This window comes from Erpetoichthys calabaricus, chromosome 12 (assembly GCF_900747795.2).
Source record: "Erpetoichthys calabaricus chromosome 12, fErpCal1.3, whole genome shotgun sequence".
Lineage (NCBI taxonomy): Eukaryota > Metazoa > Chordata > Cladistia > Polypteriformes > Polypteridae > Erpetoichthys > Erpetoichthys calabaricus.
The window spans coordinates 41,259,756-41,277,780 of NC_041405.2; the positions used below are offsets into that span (position 1 = coordinate 41,259,756).

General features: G+C 41.0%; 2 protein-coding genes across 2 annotated transcripts in view; one reads left to right on the forward strand and one right to left on the reverse strand.

Moving 5' to 3' along the window:
• The window catches only part of col4a6 (collagen, type IV, alpha 6), a 542,265-nt gene that overhangs the window by 290,781 nt on the left and 233,459 nt on the right, over positions 1–18,025 (forward strand). Inside the window, exons 22-23 of the mRNA XM_028815433.2 lie at positions 10,155–10,334; positions 13,310–13,493. Of these exons, the coding sequence (XP_028671266.1) occupies positions 10,155–10,334; positions 13,310–13,493 (364 nt within the window). The remainder of the gene's footprint in view (positions 1–10,154; positions 10,335–13,309; positions 13,494–18,025) is intronic.
• LOC127529743 (craniofacial development protein 2-like) overlaps positions 1–18,025 on the reverse strand; it is a 928,907-nt gene that overhangs the window by 212,762 nt on the left and 698,120 nt on the right. The gene's annotated exons all lie outside the window — the stretch shown is intronic.

Consider the following 18,025-nt stretch of genomic DNA (forward strand, 5'->3'; position numbering starts at 1 on the left):
CTACATGCCAACACTTCACAGTTTTCACACCAACTGTTACAGCTCTCAAAACATTTATACAACATTCCATTTTCATTTTCATTAACTTTGCTATTTTATTTCTCATACTGATCTTCCTTATTACCAATAATGCATGATAGTAAACCTCTTATAACAGCAGCTGTCTTCTTTAAACCAGATTTCTGTTTTCTTGCTTTTAATCCTTCCAGCCCCCTTCCATTTTGTGGCATGCTCAGCTCAGCTTCTGCTTTATCTACCTGCACTACAGGTTTCCATTTCCTAGTGTGGCACGCGGCTGGGGGTGGCACCCAGCCGGGACCCCCAGGAAGACAGGAGGAGGGCTCACGCCTCCTCCAGACCACGAGGGGGCGACCGCCCTGGTTCCTTTGGGGACCACGGGTACACAGCTGGGAAGCTCAACCCTGTAGGGGCCTGTGGTCACCGGCAGGGGGCACCCCCATGCCTGGAGAACCCTGGACCCCAGCACTTCCGCCACACCAGGAAGTGCTGGGGGGAAGACGAGTGGGGACACCCGGAGTGCTTCCGGGTACGCAGCCGGCACTTCCGCCACACTGGGGCGTGTCAGTGGGAGATGAAACACACCTGGAGCACATCCGGGTGCTCATAAAAGGGGCCGCCTCCCTCCACAGGGAGGCTGGAGTTGGGAGAGAAGCAGGACAAGGTCTCTGGAGGAGACAAGGAGGCGGCCTGAAGAGTGAAAAGGCAGTGTGGTTTGGCCTGGACTTTGGGGGACTTTGGGGTTGTGGTGCACTTAAACTTTGTATATATTAGTGTAAATAAACGTGTGGTGGTGCTTAATAACATGTCTGCCTGTCTGTGTCCAGGGCTAGTTCCACACTAGCTGTAGCCTGCTTGCCTCTGCCACTCCACTGAAAGATGGCTGCTTTTAATATTAATTTAGGCATTTCTGAGTCTACAAGAGGGGACTGGGCAGTCTTGTGGCCTGGAACCCCTGCAGATTTTATTTTTTTCTCCAGCCGTCTGGAGTTTTTTTTTTGTTTTTTCTGTCCCCCCTGGCCATCGGACCTTACTCTTTTTCTATGTTAACTAATGTTGTCTTATTTTAATTTCTTATTTTGTCTTATATTTTTCTTTTCTTCATTATGTAAAGCACTTTAAGCTACATTTTTGTATTAAAATGTGCTATATAAATAAATGTTGTTGTTGTTGTACAATGCTACTGTAATACAATTTTGCCTAATTTGTTATGGGTTGGCCTACTTTTGCCCCTGTAAGCAAACATACACATACATACACAAAAATCCTAAATGAATAAGTGCTGTATCAATGACACATGCATGTCTCACCACTCCCTAGAACTTTAACCACTTAAGTGCCAAATAAATGACACATGCATGTCCCACCACTCTCTAGCACTTTAATTAGGGACTCACTACCACCAGCACTAACAAACATGCGGGTGTCCTCGTGACACACATGAAGTCCCTGCACTTTGTTGGTTATATTCCATTCAGCAACCAAACAATGTTTTACTTCCACCGCATTTGTACACTGGGTGCCCTAAAATTCACATACATACACACATGTATACATCAGCAGTATTTGCAAGCAGGGTGCAAAACATGGTTACCCCAAAATCCTGTCGGACTACATCAATTGTTTTGTCTTGGTAGAGTAATATTTTACTCTACTTTCCCCTATTCCCCTTTTATTAGGAGATGAGAAGTTTATATCCAAGCAAATCGATTTTTTATTAGACACAAATACATCCTCAATGGTCTCTGCAGGAAACTCTGAAGGCTTTTTTAAGAGGACAGATTGTTTCATATCTTTCCCACAAAAATAAATTGGAAACCAAGAAGACCTCTTAGCTAATCAGAGAAATTACCAGAATACAGTATACCCCCAAAATTCACGAGGGTTACATTCCAAGAGCACTCGCGAATTGTGAAAAACCACGAATTTTGGATGTGGTTTAAAAATTGCCTATTTTTATAGTCTAAACCCTAAATATGCCCCCAAAACACTTTAATTTAATTTCAAACTCAGTTTAATACATTACCTAAAAAAAGAATGTAAAGGTAAACCTGTATACTGTACTGCTATGTCTCCCGCAGTGCTAGAATGTAAAATACCGATGTTACAGCTGTATGTACTGTAATTCATGCAAGTGCGTTTTCATTGCCAGAAGCCTTAGACGGTGCAAGGCATTTCGGTGGCATCTTGGGGCTTTAACCCTTAAACTACCACATACTTGGGGATTAATGCATCCCTGTACGCCAAATACTTTTGCAACACTGATCATTTTACACCCTGCTAATGAACTGTAAAAACTATTTAAAAAACTACTGGAATAATATGTACAAGGTGCAACAGACGCCATGAATGAAATTCAGTAAATCACCGAGCCAACTGCGCTTGAACTGGCTGCACGCAAGCACATAGAGGTAAGAGCTGATGCTTGCAGGCTAGTCTAGCGCAGCGGCTCAATTCCAGGGACAGTGAGGCTGCAGTGCTGCAAGGGCTGGCAGTGGTCATGAGCTGGCTGCTCAACGAATGTATGGCACTGACTGATCAGCTCCTGCGTGCTCGCAAATGGCACTGGGAAACAACTATAGCCGGTTGTGGCAGTTTAAATGTTAAGAGAAACAAAAGTAAAACACAAGAACACTCAGCTGGAGATGCATCACAGTCAATCAGCAGCAAGGAGAAATGAATAACGCTGTAGCGGTCCGGCGCCGCTAAGATTCACACTGTCGAGAAGATGGCGATTTACTGTATTTATTTTTATGGTGAAGATTCCAGGGACGCACCCAACCTTGGCCCAACCCACACGCACTCACAAACAGAGATGAAAACAAAGCAAACCAGTAATCAAACAAAATAAAGAATGTAATGAAAACAAAATAAATAGGGACGCACCCAACCTTTGCCCAACCCACATGCACTCACAAACAGAGATGAAAACAAAGCAAACCAGTAATCAAACCAAATAAAGAATGTAATGAAAACAAAATAAATAATCCCCTTACAGAGGTTATACACTAAATACAACAAAGCACAAACAAAACATACACACTAAATCATGAAAAACGGTAAAGGATGAAATGTAATGATGAAAGTAGATAGTCCAGAGATCCGCACGTTGAATGGGAATGTAAAGATAGTCCTACTGCTAGTTCCTGAAATGGTGAAGATGGGTGGACGGCTTCAGGAGCGCTACTTTCTTTGCAGGATGACCATGAATCTATTTACAGTCCTCATGTACACAGGCGACAGCAGACAATCCAGACACCAACCACAAAACGATCCAGGACAAAACAAATAAGTACAGGTAACCCAACAGAAGGCATTCAGACAGAAACTTGAAACACAAATTACAAAAACTTTTTTTTTGCTTTTGGTCACCGGCCCCCTTTTTAAAAACCGCACTGATATCCTTTGACCTCAACAGCCCCTGCACCCTCAGCAGAAGACCAATCAGAGCCACTGCAGGGAATGCTGGGAGTTACAGTTTCAAATTCTTTTGGCTACTTTCACCATCCCAAGCCGCGTTTTCCTCTATAGTTGTTAACCCGGGGCTCGACCGATTTGGTATGGAAATTTGTATTGTTGTCTGCATATTGATTTGGCAAAATTTTACACCGGATGCCCTTACTGACATAACCCTCCTCATTTATCTAGGGTTGGGACTGGCACAAAGAAACACACTGGTTTGTGTATCCCCTGTGGCTGGATTGCTTCCTGTTCTCTCTACAGTACAGTATTGCCACGAAAAAAGCCATAAATATTGCAGAGTATATTTGCGGTTTCCGCTAACAATTATTAGATAGGTTCTAAGGAAAAATCCGCGAATGATTGAGGCCGCGAATTCTGAACCGCGACTTTGCGGGGGTCTACTGTATATCAAGAACATGCCAGGTGTCCAAATGATACACTTCATAGGAAAAGACAGGCTTTGCATTCAGAACTCAATCGTTTGACAACAAAAGAAACAGAACAAGTCATTTTTAAATCATGACATCATTACTATGAACACGGAGAAAAAGTTAATAAGATCTTAGCTGAACAAATCCACAAGCAGGAAGTTAGTAATGCAATACCAGTAATTACCAACACAGACACAGGCAAAATCATTGACCATAAAAATATAATGCACACATTTGAAGACTACTATAAGTCCTTATATTCTACTCAGTTTAAAGAAGACAAGACACAACCCAATGCATTTTTTGATGCATTACAGATACCGCAACTAGTTACTCTTAGTGCAGAGGAATTGGATAAACCTTTATCAGTCTCAGAATTACTAGATGCTATAAACTCACTTCATAGTGGGAAAGCAGAATGCCCTGATGGCTACCTTGCCGAATTTTATAAAAAAAAAATCAGTTATGTTAGCTCCCCTTTTATTAGCAACATTTATAGAAGCTAGAGACAATAAAAGTCTACCTTAAACTTTTTGCCAAGCATTAATTACCGTCTTTCCTAAGAAAAATAAGGACTTCTTACAATGTGCATCATACATACCAATCTCACTTCTAAATAATGATGTTAAGATACTCTCCAAAGTTCTAGCCAGGACTGAGAAAGTGCTTCCTTCAGTAACATCACAAGAGCAAACTGGGTTTATTAAAGGCAGCCACTTATCTTCCAATCTTCAACGCATGTTTAATGTAATATATTCACCCACAAAGTCTACCACCCCGGAGATATTATTATTGTTGGTTGCACAAAAAGCATTTGATATGATTGAATGGGACTACCTTGTCACTACATTCGAGAAATTTTGGTTTGGCCTGAACATATGTGCATAGATCAAACTACTGTATACAGTCGAGAAGCTTCAGTTTGTATTAATAACATTATTTCAGACTAATTCAAACTAGAACATGGTACTAGACAAAGATACCCCTTGTCACAACTGCGTTTTGCAATAGCGATTGAGCCACTGACAGTTCACTTTCGTAATGCTTATAACATAAAGGGGATTATCAGGGAAGGACTTGAACAGAAAATATCACTATTTGCAGATGATATGGTACTATATATGTCAGATCCACAAAATACTGTGCCTGCAATCCTAACAGCACTAGCAGAATTTCAAAAGACCTCTGGTCTCAGAATTAATTTCAATTAAAGTATGCTTTTTCCAGTGAACTGTCAAGCACACAATATTAGATTGGACACCTTCACTTTTCTCATCGCAGATTAGTTTAAATACCTAGGGATAAACATCACAAGTAAATATAAAGCTCTGTATCAACAAAATTTTGATGTCTGCATGGAAAAACTTAAGCAAGCAAGACTTGCATAGATGGTCTACCCTTCATCTCACTTTAGCTGGAAGAATTAACATTGTTAAGATGAATATCCTTCCTAAGCTTCTTTTTCTATTTCAGAGCATTCCAATATACATTAATACATAATTTTTTAGCAAGTTAGATTCAATCATAACCTCATTTATTTGGAATTAGAAACTTCCACACCTCCAAAAGGTGACCCTACAAAGACCTAAGGAAGAAGGTGGCATTGCTTTACCTAACTTTCAGTTTTTTTACTGGACGGCAAATATACAAGCCATAAAAACCTGGACATTGACACAAATAGATGAATATGTACAGGCTTGGTCTGCAATAGAAATAAAATCCTGCAGTTTTTCTTTATATTCTTTGCTTTGTACCCCAGTATATACAAGTTAACACCAGTATACTAACAACCCAATTGTGCTTCATTCACTCAGAATATGAAACTAATCAGAAATTAGAAGGAGACAATGTGCTTCCTTGCAAACTAGGTCCTAAAGGAAAACATAAGTTGCAGCACTGATAGAACACACTACCCTTTACAGTGATTGGAAAGTTGCCTAACTTACGTGTTTATCAAGTAAAACCGGAGAGATCATTAGGCATGGTAAAAATCATACACCAAGATCACCTCCTATTGGCTGTTTGGTAATGATGCTGTTGTGATGTGAAATTTTACATACAAGTTGATAAATATTTTGTTTGTCTTTATTTGTAACTTAGGCAAAGCAGTGTAATATTAGTGTTACATTAGTCAGAGGCATTCATGTCCACAACCCCCCCCCCCCCCCCCATCCCTCTCCAGCCGTGTTCTAATTATTAGTTTAATATAATTACACTGTGAAAACTACTGTAGAATCAGTGTAGTGGACAAGTGATATGTGGGGATGTTTTCTGCGCAGAGCAAGAACGTATTCAGTTTGATAATGAAACGAAAGTATAAATTGTAAATTAATTGTTTATCTTTCTAAAAATTATTATATGTGTAATGTTTATGTTTATTTTTGTTTCTGCCTCATAAATTCAACTGCTGTGCCTGATGCTGTCACAGAAGGACTGTCTGAAAATTATTTTTGAAGCTTTTGTGGATAAAAATCAGAGAATTTTACTTTTTTCATTCACAAGTCAAATTTTTCCGAACCCTGCTGCTTACACACAAATTGTACTGGGTCTTTTGGCCAGTAATGTCGCTCCCAAAAATGTGCTGCCCAAGATGGACCACCCCCTCCACCCGCCCCTAGCTACGCCACTGGTTTACCAGTCTGTAAGAGACCATAAAACCATTTCTAAAGCTCTGAGGCTCCACTGCACTATATGCTGAGCTTTAGTGTTGAAACAGAAAGAGCTAAGAACAGTGATGTTCTATTCAGGAGTGGCCACTCAGTTGCATTCTCTCTGAGAGCAAAGGATAAATTTTATTTAAATCACTGATTTATGACTTTTTAAAAAAAAGCACATGGGAAAAATAGAACCATAACATAGTAACAATATAAAACTGTGCTACTAAAAATATGAGCTATTTCAGATTTGTTAAAGTGCACATAAAAGATGCTCAGTAGTTCTGAAAAAATGCTTAATGTAGAGATTAATCTAATGTGGAATGTTTTGTCTGACATACTTCAAAAATCAAAGTTTTGATTTCACAGTAAATAGATTCATCAGGCAGGTATTGTGGTAGCACTTTCATGCATTCCCGCCATTAAGATCTGCTTTAGATAACTTGCCATCTTTGACAGAACTGTGAATTTTGTTTTGAAACATGTCTAGGTCATAAAGCAAAATAATGATCCAGATCACACAAGCAAATTTACATCATTAAATATGCTATTTTGGCACAGCATAATATATACCTTTCATTGATATGTTGTTGTTTTAGACCTTGAAATGAGTAGCTGATGCTAAAAAAACACAATTTTAATGGAACTAAAGCAGTTCAGCAAAGGGAAATGGGAGAACATCCATCAGCAGTGTTGTGAGACTGATAAGTAACTTCTGGAAACAACTGTTTGAAGTTAATACTTCTAACGTTAGGGTGACTAGTTACCAATCCAGTGGAGAAAATACTTCTTCATATCATAGACTATGTATTGTGAAGTTCTGTTTAATTAATAAATTGAGATATTTTTTACTCAAGATCTTTTTAATATAATATTAGGATTTTGTTGAAAATATGATTAAATTCTTACATTTTACAAATTCTTAAATGTGTTAAAATATTTAGAAAATGTATAATGAGGTGAATACTGTTCCTAGTACTCAACATTATGGAAACAATAAACACAGTGCAATTGTTTTCTATTAACTTAGGTTTAGGTTGGCTTGATGGCATAACTGCAGGGGTTCTGGGGTTGAATCCTAGCCAGGGCCCTGTGCATAGTTTTCTTAAAGTTTTCCTGTTTCCTATTACATACCAAAAACATATATAAAAGTTAGTTCTTGCCTCGTGTCTGGTGCTGCTAGTGTAGGCCTAGGATCCCTGTGCCCCTGTAATGGAATAATAAGCAGGTGCAGGAAATGGATGTCTGGATAAACCTGAAATTAATAAAACATGTTGTAATGTAAAAAGATTAATATAAAAATACTAGCCAACCCGCGGCGTACCATACGCCGCATAATCAGGCTGGGTTTTTAATGATTTTTAAGCATCAGGGAAAAAATTAACATTTGAAAAATCCGGAGGAGAGGGGAAGGACGCCGATTACGCCCCATCAGTCATGCTAGTCTGCTGATTTCTCGTTCAGTAACCTGTGAGTAGTGATGGGCGGAGTGAAGCCTCACGAAGCATCAACACGTTTGAAGCAATTGTGTCGGAAATCGTATCGAAGCTTCGAAGCATTTAACACTCACCTCTGTAGTGACACTTCCTGGCCATTTTTATTAATGTTACAGAAACTTATGATACACTTCAATGACGTCTGTTAAAACTCGTATTGCTTTTATTTTTTCGCAGCTACAGACTGACAACGAAGAGAAGGGTTCGTAAGCAGCTTCTAGTGTGTGATGTGTAAAAAATATAAATATAACTTCTTTAACTGCCTTGTGGCGCTGTAGTAGTACGGCTGCTTTGCAGTAAGGAGACAGTGGAAGATTGTGGGTTCGCTTCCTGGTTCCTACTTGTGTGGATAGCAAATTATCCGCGACAAACAAACTGTTTTACACGCTGCAAACCAACCCGAGGCGTAGTATACGCCGCTTTTTCAATGTTTTTTAAGCAGAGGGAAAAAAATGAACATTTGCAAAATCCATAACGATGCTTTCAGTAAGTACAATGCACACGCGTTTAGTTTGTTGGTGACTTTTTGCCAGCTGTCTTTCCTGGTTTAGGCTGTTTTTGCAGTGTTACCACTTGTGCATATTAAATCTTGAATTCTTTTGAGTAACTAATTAACTAACTAACACCCACCCACTCAGCTTGTGTGAAAAAAATGCGCCCATTCTTTCATCATTTTGTTGCAGCAATATACATTGTGTTTTCACTCAGCGCGGAGGTGCGCATTCATCTCGCATTATTACATCCAGCTAATCTGCTACACGACTGCGTTTGAAAAACCGACTTATCCCTGATGAGTTTCACCGGCATTAATGATTAGGAATCTGGTTGGAACAAAACACTGCAGCCACAGGGGTTCATGAGGACCGAGTTTGGGAAACACCGCTGAACCCTCGTGGCTCTTGCCAACTCACGGCGTATCATATGTCGCATAATTATGTATTGATGGGTGAACACTTTCTGAACGACACAGTTGTGCAAACAGAAGTGAAAGTAAAATCGAGCCTGGTGCATTATTTAACTGCATTCTCTGTCTTGTAGCGCAGTGGTAGTGTTGCTGCTTTACAGTAAGGAGACTGTGGAAGATTTTTGGTTCGTTTGGGCTGCATTTGCAGTGTTACCGCCTGTGCATATTAAATCTTGAAATCCTTCGAGTAACAAATTAACTAACACCCACCCACACACACACAGCTTATGTGAAAAAATGCGCCCGTACTTTCATCATTTTGTTGCAGCCTATCAAAGACTTGCTGCCCCCAACTCAAGGTGGCTCAGAGGTCCATGTGTTGCGTACAACAGATGAACATAAATGACGCCGTTTTTTCCGAGGCGTCGCGTCCCAGTTAGTGGCCGTGGCTCTGCGTGTTGTCATCGTATCCAATGGTCATAGAGTTGGTGGGCGAGGCTGTTTCCTACTTGTCGGCGGCTTAGTGAATCCACGCTTCTTCCTGCGTGCTTTCATGGGTTTCTTGTTTTGGTGTGTGTGCTTTCATGGGTGTCTTGTTTTGGTGTGCGTGCTTTCATGGGTGTCTTCCCCCTTTGGCGGCGACTTTGTGAATTATATATATAGATTTGATTTAATCAGATTTTAGGACTAAGATAAACAAGGCAGTCTTATCTAGCAGAATTAAAAGGAACCATACTGTATATGTCACCTTTATTTCAATAAGTGAAACTATAGTTAAGTTAATTTTCTCAGGTTAAAAAGATAAGCAAACCTATACCCACTATTCACACTATGTTTTGTTAAATTATAATAGTTAAAAATTGTGCATTTTGATGTTTTTATTAATTGGTCATAAATAAACTATTGTATGTCAGGACTGTATAATTCTGTCCTACCTAAAGATAAATATATGAAAACATTGAAGTGGTTGTACCCAGTGATGAATATACACCCTTTACAGAGTTGTTTCCCACCTTGCAATCAGTGCAGCTCCCTAATTTGGATTAAACCTATTTGAGAATAGATGTGAGCATGTATTATGTAATTGATTTTAACTGTTTATTCAGATTTTTAGTCTAAGTGAGTTTAATATTTCATTTATGTTATTTTGTTTGATTAAGGTTTAAGATACATTTTTACTGTCACACAGGGGGGCCCTGGGATACCTGGATTAAATGGAAAGAAGGGCCAAAAAGGAGATGCATATATGCAAGTAACAAGGGGGCTAAAAGGAGATATGGGAGCTCAAGGTCCCAGGGGACCTACAGGTGATCCTGGAAAAGCAGGAAGAAATGGACGTTCAGGATTTCCTGGTCTGCCTGGTGCCCCGGTGAGTACTTCATTCATCACAAAGTTAATAAGCATTATAGACCAATTTCTAACTTTTCCAACTTTTAATCGTAAGATTCTAGCCAAAATTGTCACAAAAAGAAAAGAGAAACTGCTGCCTACTTTATTTCAGAAGATCAAATTAGATTTGTGAAGACAGCCTGATTATAGTAAAGCTCAGTTAGGGAGGACTGCTGTCAGTAATTTTACTATGAATTTGTACTGTGTGGGTTTTGAGACAGAATGGAGTCAGTAGATGGTATAGAGAAGTTAGACTGCACACAGGTATCACAACTGAGAAGGTAACAATTAAATACCAAAGCTTAGGGCATGTAGTCAGAGTCGCAGTGAAAGAATATGTTTTAAGCCATAAAGAGTGTACATAACCAGAGCCAGTAAAAGCTACATGTAAATCGCAATCTGAGGACAAAATATTGTATCCAGTAAATTCAAAAGTAACAATAAAAATGGTGCATAAAGATTTTTGCTTCACAAATGCATGGCACCAGTTTTTAAAAGTTTGCATTAGTGATGATATGACGTATAACCTCAGGAAACTACATCTCAGTAATAGGGGTTCAAGTCCTACCAACCAGTTTCCAACACGGTAACATCTTTAAGTAAAACAAGACTGTGTTGTGGTAGAATGGGAATTGTTTTTTAACCATGTTAAAAACACAAGGAGATAAAAATAAATTAGATTCCTTGGCATCAGAAACCCTAAAAACATTATTTAAATATTTGTAAGGGGCCAAGAAACAGTTGGAAAAAAATTAAAAGCCAGATCATTACACAATTTTGATAATGTTCTTGAGACAGTTTTTGTTAATAAAAGCAAATGGAATAAGAGACTCTGTAAATACTTTTTTTTTAGTGTAGTGTCTTTTTAAAAACAGTTGAGTTTTTTCAAAGTGGGAGTACAAATTGTTGCAGAATAACAGCATGAAGGAAGTGTGGGATGGGATGAAGATCATCACTGGCTGCAGCTCGAAGCAGGGTGCCACCATCGAGAGAGACATGGAGAGAGCAAACCAGATGAACAACTTCTTTAACAGGTTTGACCACCCTAACCCAAACTCACCTCGGAGTACTACATCCTCCACCCATCCTTCTGCTGATACCAGCATAGGAGAGAGTCTCCCCCCCCCCCACATTTACAGCAGCCCAGGTAAGCAGAGAACTGAGGAGACTTCGTGCCAGCAAAGCAGTGGGTCCAGATGGAGTATCACCATGACTGATGAAGACCTGTGCGTTGGAGCTGGGGAGTCCTCTACAGTGCATCTTCAACCTGAGCCTGGAACAGGGGAGAGTCCAGAGGCTTTGGAAAACATCTTGCATCACCCCAGTCTCAAAAGTATCACGTCCTGGTGAGATGAATGACTTCCGGCCTGTCGCTCTGACGTCACATGTGATGAAGACCATGGAGCGGCTGCTGCTTCACCACCTGAGGCCACAGGTCCGCCATGCCATCGACCCTCTGCAGTTCGCATACCAGGAGAAGGTGGGAGCAGAGGATGCCATCATCTGTATGCTACACCGATCCCTCTCCCACTTGGACAGAGGCAGTGGTGCTGTAAGAATTATGTTTCAGGACTTTTCTAGCGCCTTCAATTCCATCCAACCTCTGCTCCTTAGGGACAAGCTGACAGAGATGGGAGTAGATTCATACCTGGTGGCATGGATCGTGGACTATCTTACAGACAGACCTTAGTATGTGCGTCTCGAGAACTGTAGGTCTGACATTGTGGTCGGCAACACAGAAGCGCCGCAGGGGACTGTACTTTCTCCGGTCCTGTTCAGCCTATATACATCGGACTTCCAATAAAACTCGGAGTCCTGCCACATGCAAAAGTTCGCTGACGACACTGCTATCGTGGGCTGCATCAGGAGTGGGCAGGAGGAGGAGTATAGGAACCTAATCAAGGACTTTGTTAAATGGTGCGACTCAAACCACCTACAACTGAACACCAGCAAAACCAAGGAACTGGTGGTGGATTTTAGGAGGACCAGGCCCCTCATGGACCCCGTAATCATTAGAGGTGACTGTGCAGACCTATAAATACCTGAGAGTGCAGCTGGATGATAAATTGGACTGGACTGCCAATACTGATGCTCTGTGCAAGAGAGGACAGAGCTGACTATGCTTCCTTAGAAGGCTGGCGTCTTTCAACATCTGCAATAAGATGCTGCAGATGTTCTGTCAGATGGCTGTGGCAAGCGCCCTCTTCTACGCAGTGGTGTGCTGGGGAAGCAGCATAAAGAAGAGGGACACCTCACGCCTGGACAAACTGGTGAGGAAGTCAGGCTCTATTGTAGGCACGGAGCTGGACAGTTTGACATCCGTGGCAGAGCGACGGGCGCTGAGCAGGCTCCCGTCAATCATGGAGAATCCACTGCATCCACTAAACAGTATCATCTCCAAACAGAGGAGCAGCTTCAGCGACAGACTGCTGTCACTTTCCTGCTCCACTGACAGATTGAGGAGATTGTTCCTCTCCCACACTATGCGACTCTTCAATTCCACTCGTTAACATTATACAAAGTTATTGTCTGTTATACCTGCATTTTTATCACTCTTTAATTTAATATTGTTTTTATCAATATGCTGCTGCTGGAGTATGTGAATTTCCCCTTGGCATTAATAAAGTATCTATCTATCTATCTATCTATCTATCTATCTATCTATCTATCTATCTATCTATCTATCTATCTATCTATCTATCTATCTATCTATCTATCTATCTATCTATCTATCTATCTATCTATCTATCTATCTATCAAATATTACATTTTAGGTATAGTCATAAGTACTGCTGATGCATTAGCATTCATTTTCATCTTTTAAACACAATGTGCATGCATTTAATTTATTATTTAGGACATGGCCCTCATTATTTAGGAAATCAAATGCATACAATACAGAAATAATATAAAATTCAAAAGGATATAGTTACCAAACTTATAATGTTTTTTTAGGGTGACATCAGTGGTGGTGAACGAGGAGACAAAGGTTACCAAGGCATGAAGGGTATTAATAGTTTAACTGGATTACAAGGATTTCCAGGAGTTGGCTTCCCAGGTCAAAGAGGTATTCGTGGGTTACCAGGTGAACCAGGTGTGAATGGCCTTCCTGGCTCACCTGGTCAACCAGGACCTCCAGGTATGAATATAAATAAGTTAAATTACTACTTTCATTTTTCTTTGGTTGTTCTTATTGATTTAATATTAACTAGCCAACCTGCGGCGTAGCATACGCCGCATAATTATGCATTGATGGGTGAACACTTCCTGAAAGACAGAGTTGTCCATATGGGGTTGGTTTTGAGGATACGACTGTAGATGAATGAAAAGATGGAACTCTGGAGAGGGCAACATACAATACAGCATTTTACACGCTGCATACAGCGATTCACATCGAAGCATAGACACCGCTAAGACCATGAGATACCCCTCGCAAACTGTTTTACACGCTGCATACAGCGATTCACATCCGCGACAAACAAATTGTTTTACACGCTGCATACAGCAATTCACATCCGCGGCAAATATGATTCTTCTTAGATGGTCCTGTCGCGTCCACCCTGGCTCTCGAAGCATACACACTGCCTGGTCATGTGCCCGCTCACAAGAGCAACCAACAGAGACCCGCCCACCAACTGTAAGACCATGGGATACCCCTCGCAAACGGTTTTACACGCCGCATACAGTGATTCACATCCGCGACAAACAAACTGTTTTATACGCTGCATACAGCGATTCACATCCGCGACAAACATGCTTCTTCTTATGGGGTGGGTTTGAGGATACGACTGTAAGGGAACTCTGGAGAGAGCAAAATACAATTGTCCGTGACTGAAAACTGGAGGACCGCTGCCGCGCCCCCACCTCCCAGAGCAAGGGACGGGGCTGGACGGCAGCCGCGCACGGAGGGTGGTACGGGGTGTGAGGGGAAGGACGCCCAGTGAGGACGATGTATTGATGGGTGAACAGTCATCTCTTAGTCGTCGTTCAGTACGCACTGCCTGCTCATGTGCCCGCCCCCAACTCCTCACCTGAATTGCCTTTGTCTGTGTACAGTCCACATGCACTTGTGAGTCATGTTGACTATTCATTTTCCAAACACCGCCCCAGTCGGTTTCGCATCTGCTACAGTCCACATGCACCTCTGAGCCACGTTGACTTTTCATTGTTCTGTTTGTCCAGGCCGGGTGAGGTTTCCCGTGTTGAGTCTAATTAAGCCAAAGGCTCCACACCTGTTGGTGCCCTTCTGTCAATTCCTTTAAGTTTCAGCTTTGCAACCCTACTCCCCCCGGAACCCAAGGACTTTGGTTGCCCGGTGGATCATGGGAATAACGCCGCCGGATCACTAGTCGGCATCATTTATGGTCGGAACTACGACGGTATGTGATCGTCTTCGAACCTCCGACTTTCATTCTTGATTAATGAAAACATTTTTGGCAAATGCTTTCGGTCTCGCACAAATTGTTGGTGGGCGGGACTGTGACGTGCGTGTGCCATGGTCGGCTGCTTAGTGAATTGTTGGTGGGCGGGGCTCTGTGAGTTGGTGTGCGTGGCTCAGTCGTGTGTATCACACGGTCTGTCTTGCGTGCCCTGGTCGACAAACAAACTGTTTTACACGCTGCATACAGCGATTCACATCCGCGACAAATATGCCGGCGGGTCATGGGAATAAGTCTGCTGGATCGCCAGTTGGCATCGTTTATGATCGGAATTACGACGGTATGTGATCGTCTTCGAACCTCCAACTTTCGTTCTTGATTAATGAAAACATTCTTGGCAAATGCTTTCGCCCTCGTGCGAATTGTTGGTGAACGGGGCTCTGTCATGCGTGTGCCATGGAGACGAAAGCGACTTTCGTGGTGTTTGTTGCCTGGAGAGCGAGGGTGGATGCGGACCGGGGAATAAGGAGTATTGTGTAGACAAACGTTTTCCGTGTTCCTGCAGGACCATCTAAGAAGAAGCATGTTTGTCGCGGATGCGAATCGCTGTATGTAGCATGTAAAACAGTTTGCGATGGTGGATGCGGTTGTGCGTCGTAACCGAAAAGTCAACGTGGGTCAGAGGTGCATGTGGACTGTAGCAGAGACGAACGCGAATGACGCCGTGTTTTGTGAGTTGCTGCATCTGAGTTGGTGGGCGTGGCTCTGCGAGTTGTCGTCATATCCAATGGTCTTAGAGTTGGTGGCCGTGGCTCCGTCCTGCGTGCTCCATGGGTGTCTTGCTCGCTGGTGGCTTAGTGAATTATATATATATATATATAGATATTGTGTATCCAGAAAGTAAAAATAAACGCTCCTGTTGGTATCTCAGTTTAATCAGCAGTTTAGCGCTTACATTGGATTTTACTATTAACTAGGGGGCTTCGCCCCCTGCTCACTTCGCTTGCCAACCCCTGTGTTTGGTTAATCGGATATACAATTTTACCTTTTATTTTTCTTTGGAATTGTTTCAATTTCATTATTTGCACTTTTACTTTAAAGCTTCATTAAAAACAATACTTTTTGGAGACATATTGTGATAAAACAACGTATAACTGCCCATGAGTGAATATCGTTTCTATTTCTCTAATAGATAATCTTACTTTTTCTAATGTTTGTCCCTGTGATTTATTGATTGTTATAGCAAACGCTATTCTCACGGTAAACTGTAAACATTTTAATACGAATGGCATATCACGATCTCCTTTGGTGTGTAATGTTATTCGCGGAATATATACATTACCTTTCTTTTTGCCTGTTAAAATTTGCATCGCTTCTCCGTGATGATCAATATACACCTGATCGAATTGTGTATTCTTTGAAATTCAACTTGTCGTTGCTTTAACTGTTCCGGGACCACAGATTCTCATAGCGTATGGTCCATTATTGTGTAAATCCACGTTTTGTGCATTGAATGATGCGAATGCGAAACGACTTTGTTGTCTACTCTTTTCCTTTTATTTCTGACCTTGATTTGTCCTGCTATTTTTTCATTTACACCTGGTTCTGATGATTAATCACCTTTTGTTTGCGGTAATGCAATCTTTTCTATATTCTTTGATATTGTAGCGACTGACATGATAAAGTGTCACAAAAGTTTTACTTGAACAATCTCTGACTTCCTAACCCCAAACACAACTTTCTGGCACCCTCTCCAACCCCTCTTCCCCCCGGGTGTCGACCCTGCTTACCAATCAATACCCCGCTATCAGTCTTCCGTGCTGTAGTCCACCCTCCCTCAATTGGACCGAACAGTCACTTAAAACCAAAAGGTCTCAACCTGGCTGGGATGCTACAATACTTTCGAATTTTACTGCTTTCATATTCTGTATCTTTCTCTGCATGTGTATCGCGCCATCGTTTGTTTGAGCCTTTCGAATTCCACTGCTTTCATAATCTCTTATCTGCCTTTTTTTCTCTTCAACACCTTTGGGTCTCTATTCTCCATATTGTCCTTATACGCTTTATATGTGCTGAGAGCACAGGATATGTGTGTACTACATGCTTTTACACTACTGAGTGTTTTTTGATGGGTGTGCTCTTATATGATATCTTTTGTATGGAGGGCATGCCTTGCAAGAATCTCATGTTCCACGTCCCATCGAGACAGCCCTGGGACAATCTCTTGGCACCAAGTCTCATGTTTACGTTCCCCGTGAGATGCTCCATGGCAAGTCTCTTTTGTCTCGCGGGTCTTTTAAATGTCTCCCAAGAACTTTTGCTTTCTAGGATTTTTTTAATAGTAGAGAGACATAGTCTTAGTTTACTGTCTCAATTGAATGGTCACATGTTTAAATACAAAGTACTATACAATGAAACATTGATACCAAAATATTAACTTCATAGGTGAATTGAACATTCACATGTGTAATTAGTAAACCAATTATTTTTTCTATTATACCTGTTGAATGTTTTACTGTAATATTTGCAATCTTAATTGATACATTGAATTCCCTAAAAATTCAGTTTACCAGTAATTTACTATATCATGCATGAGGGCAGCAGAATAACAGTGTTATGATTGAAAGTCTCAGTCATGACAAAAGTGTGGTTGAAGTCTCCTAAAGTGCCACAATAGCAGGCCAGAACTTTTGCTAAACAGCCCAGAAGAGGATCACCTAGTCCACCTTACTCCTACTAGGCTCGAAAATTGAGAAAAAGGTAAGGGGTGAAAGCATTGAAAATTCTGGTCTATGTCCAAAAAGGAACAAGAACTTTTTATTAATGATAAAATATGAATATTTGTAAACAAAAATAAATAATAAAAAGTTGCTCAAAGATCAGGAAGGACTTGCCTAAAAAGGTAGTCCCAAGGTAGAAAAGTCCCAAAACACAAATCCAGAAACAGAATCCAAATACAGAAGCAAAAAATTTAAAGAACTGGTAAAATGGCAAAGAAATTGCAATTCTTACAATATGGCTATGCATCTTCAATGACAAGCTGCTAAAGCCTCTTCACAGATGAAATATACAGCCAGGAAGGAGGTATCAGCAGCAGTGAAGTCAGGGTAGAATGGAGGTACATTTACAGGATATTTTTAGCATTTTCCAAGTCAAAGGCATTTCTTCACAATGGTAGAATATTGCAGTGCTTCCCAAACTCAGCCCTGCGGAAAGAAATAACAGCTCACTTAATTAGTCTACTGTAGAAGTTCAATTTAAAACAGAATTTGGTAGGAACGACAAGCTGCAG